The sequence below is a fragment of the Parambassis ranga genome, chromosome 1 (genome assembly GCF_900634625.1).
Source record: "Parambassis ranga chromosome 1, fParRan2.1, whole genome shotgun sequence".
Lineage (NCBI taxonomy): Eukaryota > Metazoa > Chordata > Actinopteri > Ambassidae > Parambassis > Parambassis ranga.
Genome location: NC_041022.1, coordinates 7,386,923 through 7,395,594, shown reverse-complemented (window position 1 = coordinate 7,395,594; position 8,672 = coordinate 7,386,923). Strand labels below are relative to the sequence as shown.

Genomic DNA, 8,672 nt, shown 5'->3' with positions numbered 1-8,672 from the left:
TAAGGTCTGAGTTTCAGCTTTAAGCATACGTGCAGCGGACGTAACCTATGCTCTGAATGCAAGTTGTAGAGGAGCTGGAGGTGGAGGAGAACCATCAGGAGAGAGACAGAACAGGCGGAATGGGACGTCAGGACACAAGGCTGATGACATGATTCATTATTATGAATCGGGCTGATGAGAAAAGAGCAGAGATTATAGGGGGGACAGGGAACTGCTCAGTGGATCATGTTTGTGTCCCCTGGCCACATAGGCCTATAGCAGCATAGCTATGCTAACATTAAGAATTTATCAGCCCATTGCTACCAGGAGAGGTAACATTTCTGCTAACAATGTTTTATGTGTGCATTGTGCATGTTGACTGCAAAAACAGTAACAGCAAGTGTGTGCAGACATAACTCTGATACAGTTCGTCTAAAATCCAACAATGCAAACAAACATATATTTAATGCTGCCTGTTGTACAGTGCATTCAAGATTAATGCTTATTAGCAGTGAATGAAACCTTAACAAACAGGAGAGCTGCAGTAGTAGCGCAGATGTAGGCTACAGGATGTGGGTTCTTGTTAATCTGGTAAATAGATGTGTTCCACACTCCTGTTCACATGATATTTTAATCATTGATGAGATGTCCTTACGTCTTATATTTGAAAGAATAGTAAATATGTGTGTGCTGGTTGATAAAGTAAGAAAAGGCAACGAAATGACTGAACAACTCAAGTGTTATCAGTAGTCTCTAAAGGCAGCTCATCTTTACTAAGTACACCCTTCAATTCTTGTTTTTCTGTTTTTTTTACTGTTATCGGTAGTGTGTGGGCTCACCAAAAATGTGAACAAGCTATTTCCTTTCAGAAATAAATTGCAAGCCGTGGGAACTCAAGCTTGAAACTCTTTACTTCTCTTACTGCAGGTAGTATTATCAAACAGAGGTTGAGACATAAAACAAACCATACTGCTAAATGTTCATTTAAACTGATATTCTGGCAAACTTCTACCTAGACATGTATGTAGCAGTTAATAAAAGCGTGTGCGGTCACATTCCATAATGCGTTTTCTGGAAAAGGTACTGAGTCTATTATTTGTGGATTTGCATGAAGCTGAGTGATAACCAATCATCCTCACACACCAGAAATAGCTCAACCATTTAAGAAACATTACATTTTTATGTTATTGGGCAGTTGTCTGTGCTGTCTGCTGGCTTTGGATGCTGAGTTATGGGCAAACTTTCTTTTCGCATATCCAGTTAAGGGAAGTGGCACATTTCTCATCATTCCAGCTGTTTTTTGCATTGAAAGACTTGATATCTCCACAGTTTTCTTCACTGTCACCGTTGGGCTCTTTAGTTCCCCAGTAGCTGAAACAAAGAAAAACAGAACTATTACATCAATATAGGGGTGTGCAATTTGACGATAAAAGATCGTGAAAGATTTGAATGTGTTGGCGATTTGCCAGAGCAGACAGATGAGTTTTTTCCCTTGGCCAACTCTCAGTGCGCCTATGTGAACATGACCAACCAATGACAGCCTCCCTGTTAGGAAGCCATGGCTAAAATGAAAATAAAATGGAGGAGTTGGTCCCTAAAACAAACTCCACTTTTATATTTGGTGCTGTTTCTGCCATCAGCAGCGAAGCATCTTCTAAGCCTGTGTGTGTGTGTGTGTGTGTGTGTGCGCGCGCGCGTGTGCTGCTGTGGAAGGGCCGCTTGTATACGTGTGTATTATCATGTTACGAGCATGTACGTGCCCACCTCTCTGAACATTACCAGCTCGTTATATTCAGGTTCTTCTAAACCTGAGTGTGTGTGTGTTAGTCTTGTGCAAAATCATATCATGTGCAATTAATCGTCAGAAAAACTGTCACCGATTAATATTTGCCACTTATTGATTACGGTGATTAGTGCCTCGCATTTTTGTGTGCGACCGTTCTCTCACCATCACCCGCAACTGCGCACATGTGGATGTGTAACAATAATGGCGGAAGGCAGTGGTATTCAGTTAAATGATGCGGAGCAGCACATTCCTAACAGAGGTTCAACGTCTGTCACCGTAAGCCGGAGCACGAAGAAAGCTGAAGAAAGTGAGTTGTGAGGCCACAACGCTGGCTACAGGCGAAGTCTCCTCCAGCAGATATTGGAAAGAATTCCACTCAGCCGAGAATACGCAATGATAGTCATTGTGCTCCTTACAACCAAACTAAGTGCTGGAAGGATGTAATGCAGGTTGATTTGCACAGGCATACATTTAAACGTGAAATTGTCCGGTTTGTTTGTTTGTTTTTTCTGCTGCTGTTCTACAGTATGAGTAAAAACACTTGACTGATGATTTGTCAGTATCATTTTAGAACAATGTGGCGATTTAGAGTCAAAAATATGTAAGTGTAGTGAGGAGTTCTGTGCATGTGTGTGTACATCAGATGCAGATAGAGGCAACAGCTAATGACGTTACCAAAACAATGATGCAGCCACGCAGTGGCAGCAGCAGCTTCGTTTTTCCTTAGATATGATTCCCACTAAAGTTTGATCATGTGTTCTAAATCACATTGAATCACATTTAACTTTAAGAGTTACTTAAGTCTCAATACTGTATTTATTGGTTAACCTTAGGAGGTACACTTGAGTCTGTTTAAATGACTGTTGAATAATACTCTTTACAGAATTACATTATTCTTGTTTTTTATTTATTTATTTAAAATAAAACTTTATTTTGTTTTGTATTATTTAAATTTGCATGTTTACGGAAACTAATACTAAGAGCACATTATCAGAGTTGTTGTTTGCCTTTTAAATCTACTGATAGATTTTGAGAAGTGACAGAGTAGGCTAAGTCATTTACACAGAAACATGCAAATTAGTGTCAATGTAAAAACAAATGGTGATAAAATCGTGATTGTGATTTTACCATTAAAGAATCGTGATGTAAAATTTTTGCCATATCGCCCACGCCTACATCAATAGTTTTATGTTTGTTTTGCAATAAGTTTAAAGCTTTTACAAACATAAGAGCTTTATATATTTTAAACTTGGGTGAACCTTGTATTTAGGGGAGTCCCATCCACCCATCTCCATGTCCCTTCTGTCTGTAAGTCAGTCAGTCCAATCCACATGTACACCTTGAACTGGTTAGCAAAACTCTGGAGACCAACAACATACAATTATTATCCTCAGTATTTCATTGCTTACACACACACACACACCTACCTGTTCTTCTTCGCTGTTGATAATGATCAGGTCTGCTCCTCTTTGACGACAGTCATCTCTACTCGCTTGCCAGGTTTTTTTCTCAGAAGAAACATAATAAGTACTGCATTTAAAAAGCACCCATCCTTCACAAAATGAGTGAAAAACACAAAACACATTCTTATCACCAAAGAATTAAAGGAAAAGATATGAGTCAATATTGTGAACTGCAAAAACAGTAATGAGTTTCAGCTGGCACACAGGGGATTATTAGCACAAGTACTTTCATCCTCACCTAATTCCTGAATTTTCAAGCGTTTCAGCAGTGCCTTCATGCTGTCTCTCTCTTCAGTCAGAGAACGGTGCTGTGAATCTGACATTGATGTTAGTTTGTAATGATATACTAATGTGCTACGTGTGACATCTATAAATGAGCAGTGCCCCGTTAAATCCAACCAGTGATTATTTGTCACACTTACCAAAGTCGTTCATTTTCTGCATCAGCTCATCCCTCTGTCCTGTCAGGTTTTTATTAGCGGCCTCAACAACTAAGACAGGATTTCCATAATGAATTCATTTACCAACAAAAACTGTCGAGTGTTTGTGTAATCTCACCAAGCAGGGTTCTCTTCAGGTCATCTCTCTCTTCAGTCAGAGGGTCTGTTGTGGAACCATTATCATCTGTAAAAGAGAAGTTTTACTTCCATACAGATCATTCTTACTAAACTTGACCTTCGTGTACTCGTCTCTCTAAATCAGTAACAGATGACTTACTGAGACCAAGATGCAGCACAACGATGTACACAACCAGTAGGATACAGATGATTCCAACGATCACACTGATCACCTTGTACACTTTCACTCCTGTTTACAGAGTGAACACACAGTCACACAATTTCAGCAACATGTCAGAGCAAATTAAAACATTGATTTCCTGATGACTTATGTGACCATAATTACATCTGTGACTGTGAAACTGTGTGATTCTTTCATTTTTTGTTTGCCCTATTAGCAGTGAAATTCATATTTGTTTAGTACCTAACAGTTTGTATTTATCATAGAGCACAACATTAATGACGACTTTGATTTAAACCTCAAACCTATTGTTGAAATAGAAGAATTTGCTCTCACCAGTTGAAGAAGGAGCCGCTGTACTTTCTTTACCTTTGTGCTTCTTTGAAGCAGGATTACTGCGTGCAGCAGAGATGCATGCAGAGTTTTCAGGGTCCTCCACATGAAAAATCATTTTCATATTTATGACACTGCAAGTGAAAATGATGTTGTTAAGAGACCTGTCTTGTGCTCTCTTTCCTCTTCTTCAAACTTTCTCTCTCTTTCTCTTTCTCATTCTCTCTCTCTCCTTCTGATACTTCCTCATGTTAATGAAATAACATACGGTTTCTAAAGTGTTGATTGAAAAAAGGGCTGGTTGTTTTCACGGTGAGAAGGGGCTGGACATACATTTGAACTTCAAAACTTGATGATATTTACCTGCAGTGGTCTTTCAGTTTATGTCTAGGTTTCCTAAAACTTACAAAAGATTTAAGCATCGTTTTGTTCAGGCTCGGTGTCGGGCACCTGCAGAGGGGGGCGGAAAGTGCTAGAGCAAATGCCTGTTTGCCTCTTGATGTTATTGCATGTGACACTCTGTCTGTATGGCCCAAAAGCATCTGCTAAGCTGCTAGGTCGGTCCAGTGAGCAGGTTCTGCAGCAGTATTTGTTTATGCGTGGTGTAATCTTCCACGATGGCTGACCAAGTGAAGTGAGCCATGAGCATTCTGTGTGTCTTCTGACTCTGCACACACCTCTAACAAGTTATAGCCGCTAGTTAACCACACACAGCATGCAAACGTATGTCAGGCTTCTTTTTCTTGTTGTGTGTTTCTCTTGTCATGGGCAAAGGTCATTTGAGATTTCATTGATTGTTTTACTGTCAAGCCGTGTTTTCCTCATGTTTTTAATCTAGAGGTGATGAGGCATAGGCTTCACTAAAACTATGCAATGTGCATATTCACATAAATTTAGACTATTACAGTATAAATACAACAACAATAACAATACAAGAATTTGAATTTTTCTCTACTTCTCATTTGTGTGTAAAAACAACAAAAAAACAAAATCGTGTGAAAACAAAAAACACAGAGACACAGATAGAAAGACAGACACACACATATTATTGTTATATTGTAAGGTATGATTCTGTATGGCGTTTTAAATTCATGCACCCTTCACGCCCCTTTTTCACTTTGAGCCCCTGCCCCTCCAAAGGTCTCTGCACGGCCCTGCTCAGTGTAATAAATAAAAATAAATAAATAAATAAATGTGTGGGTGAGGCTCTCTGGGTCTTGATATTTAGACACATTGGTGCAGGCTTCAGCTTCTGGTTAATGGATTTGTTCCATGTTGATTTTTTAACTGTTGATTTGACATTTTATGATTGATGACACTCTTTCTTATACTGTCCTCCTCCTACTCACTCACTGACATGCAAGAGGTGCTGTAAATTCCATTTGATGGCAGCAGGTGCAGATAACGTATCAAAAACAAATCTTAACAGCAGCTCTTGAGTTATTCGTCCTTTCTCCTCTTACAGGCCCAATGTTTATTTGTTGCCAATTTTTAATTCATTCCAGCTGTTTTCTTGCTTATACACACACACACACACACACACACACACACACACACACACACACACATATATATATATATATATATATATATATATATATATATATATATATATATATATATATATATATATATATACAGTAGCTTAAAAGATATTAGATGTGTTATCACACTCATGATGTTCAGTTCTTTAGCTGGGGAGTTTAGCAGTGCATTAGGCTCTCGTGCTCTCTGTAGTTCTGTCCTCACAGCAATACACAAGTGAACACACGTGTATGTGTGAGTGTTAAAGGTAGGGTAGGAGATTTCATTCTGATGCACTTTTTGTTGAAATAGTGTAACTTCTCTTTACAATCCAATAGCAACCAACTAGTTTGGCAGTTTCGCATTAAAACAAAGAATATTAATCATCTGTGGAAGCTATAAAATGCTAAAAACATCAGCCAATCCTACGAGGCGCACCTGCGCGGAGTATTGGCTGGTTGGCACTTTCTTCCTGCTCTGCGCGCACCAGAGAGGTACATGCATGATGTCCGAAGTCACAGACTGGTTGGGAGGCGTGGCTTCGGGGTGAGCTCCGAGAGAAAGGGGCGTGTTTTTACTTTCAAAATCTGGCTGACTCTCACTGAGTTTTCAAAATCTCCTACCCTACCTTTAACTAGTAGAATAGTATTCTTTGTTTATATGTGTATATATATATGTGAACGGCTCAATCACTTCATCTCGCCTAGCTGACACACACACTTTCTTCAATAATGAGCATTTATTTTTCAATTCGTTATAACTTTTTAAACACCATGACAGGCCCAAAAATCAAGGATCGACAACGGCCTACAAGCTGAAAGGTTTTGGTTTTATGATGAATTGTTTATTGTTTATTGTTTATAATTATATACATCATTAAAATTATTCTTCTTTGTGTAAGTTGTTGTGGATGGAATAAAATAAAACAATCTGCTGATGAACACAAAGCAATTTATAATCACTAAATAATAACTTTCTTCCAGAAGGACTTCCTCTTGTGTGTGTGTGTGTGATAATGAGCTACTGCACCATCCGATAGATACTTCTCGGGTCTTAATATAGTGAATTATGAAGCCTGTTCACAGATCCAATTGATTTGCATGTCACATGTCGCATCATTCCAGCTGTTTTCCTGGTCGTAGTTTGTTATTTCTCCACAGTCTTCATCTTTGTCTTCATGGTTGTTGGGCTCCCCAGGCATCCAGAAACTGAAAACAAACCAGAAAAAATGTTTCAACAAAAACATAATAACAGAGTTGAAGGGTGGTCACATGTAAATAAAGTGAACTTCAGTCCAAAATGAAAATTAAACATTGTCAGATTTTTCTTGTCAGAGTATAAGCAGCATATTTTTGATGAAATACAGAGCAGAGCGATTTAACTGGGCTTTGAGGTTTCCTGTCTGCCAAAAGTCTGAGAAGAAAAGAAAATGAATGTACCTTCTGGACAGCTGAGTCCCGTCCACCCATTTCCATACTCCCTCTGTCTCTTTCAGTCCGATCCACACTCGCTTTTGAAATTTTCTCAGAAAGTTCTTGTCAACAAAGAAAACAAACATAAATCTCCTTCATGTCTGTCACAGACAGATTTGACTCTCAGACTCACCTGCTCCTCTTTGCTGTTGATGATCACCAGGTCGGCACCTTTCTGCACACAGTCAGCTTTACTGTCTTGCCAGGATTTTGTGTCCGAAGAAATGTAATAATAACTGTTCTGGAAAAGCACCCATCCTTGTTGACGACGGCCCTCTGTTAAAGATAAAACACACAAAACCTTTAAACTAGAAAAAATACATGCAGGAAACCACCTTTTCTGACCACTAAAATATAACTCCTAATACAACTACAATGATGATCATCAGCTACAACATTTTAAGTTGCAGTGTGTTGCTCACCAAAGACATCCAGCCTTCTCTGCAAAGTGTCTCTTTCTTCAGTCAGGTTTTTCATGGCGGCCTCAAGATCTGCTGTCTTTGCAGCATATCTGTCTGAGACTGCAGTGTGTTGCTCACCACAGACATCCAGCTTTCTCTGCAAAGTGTCTCTTTTTTCAGTCAGGTTTTTAATGGCAGCAGAGGTGTCTGAGACTGCAGGTGAATGAATACATACATACAGTGAGAATAAATACAGTAAATCATCATTACAGGAATAAATCTGTTATAAATTAATGTGTGAAGATTCCTGAATACATGTTATGATTTGGTGCTCTACCTCGAGGCTATAGTGCATTTGTCTCTGTATGTGTGTGTTTTATATAAATACATTTATAACAGCAGGCAGGAGGCACAAGGATACATTACTGGAAAATACTCACAAAGAACCAGACGGAGGGAAATGTTGACAGCGGCTTGTACAATACACAGCAGTCCAAAGCTCAGAGCAACCCATGTATGGAGCTTTCTAGCTGTTGAGGCATATGAGTGACATGCAGTAGTTCATTTTCATATTTTGATGGTTAAAAGAAACATACATGATAATATATCTTTCTCACCTGGTGCAACTACCTGAACATCGTCAGTTAAGTTTTCATCAGTGTAATTCCTTGAGGCAGCATGTCTGCTTGAAATACCAGGGAGCTCCAGAGTTACACCTGTTTCTTCTTCATAAGCAGCCATTTTTATATATATACAAGTGAGAATATCTTGTACTAGTCCGTCCGTCTGCTTTACTTCTGACAGCAAAACACACTTCCTCCAACAGTTTCCTTTTAACGTGTCTTTTCTGATAAAAAGATAGGATGAAAAAATGATAAAAAGATGATAAACGCTGACTACTATTAAGGAAGAAGAATGTACACACACCTCTTATCTAATCTTAACCATCACAGCTCAGTGCCTCACACATGCTACC

General features: G+C 38.9%; 1 protein-coding gene across 1 annotated transcript; it reads right to left on the bottom strand.

Annotated features, from left to right (window-relative positions):
* Window positions 1-6,889: 6,889 nt before the first annotated feature.
* On the bottom strand, window positions 6,890-8,437 carry LOC114449352 (C-type lectin domain family 4 member M-like). Its single transcript, XM_028426986.1, has 5 exons — window positions 8,314-8,437; window positions 7,718-7,909; window positions 7,429-7,571; window positions 7,263-7,357; window positions 6,890-7,031 (listed from the first exon to the last, which is right to left on the bottom strand). The coding sequence occupies exons 1-5, from the start codon at window positions 8,435-8,437 to the stop codon at window positions 6,890-6,892; spliced, it is 696 nt and encodes a 231-aa protein (XP_028282787.1).
* Window positions 8,438-8,672: the final 235 nt, after the last annotated feature.

Bases quoted from the DNA above. Each gene is read 5' to 3' on its own strand.
- LOC114449352 (XM_028426986.1), bottom strand. From the start codon at position 8,437: ATGGCTGCTTATGAAGAAGAAACAGGTGTAACTCTGGAGCTCCCTGGT. The intron at 7,572-7,717 runs GTGAGCAACACA...TATCTTTAACAG, and splicing joins GAGAAGGCTGGATGTCTTTG to AGGGCCGTCGTCAACAAGGA. The intron at 7,032-7,262 runs GTACATTCATTT...GTTTGTTTTCAG, and splicing joins GGGACTCAGCTGTCCAGAAG to TTTCTGGATGCCTGGGGAGC.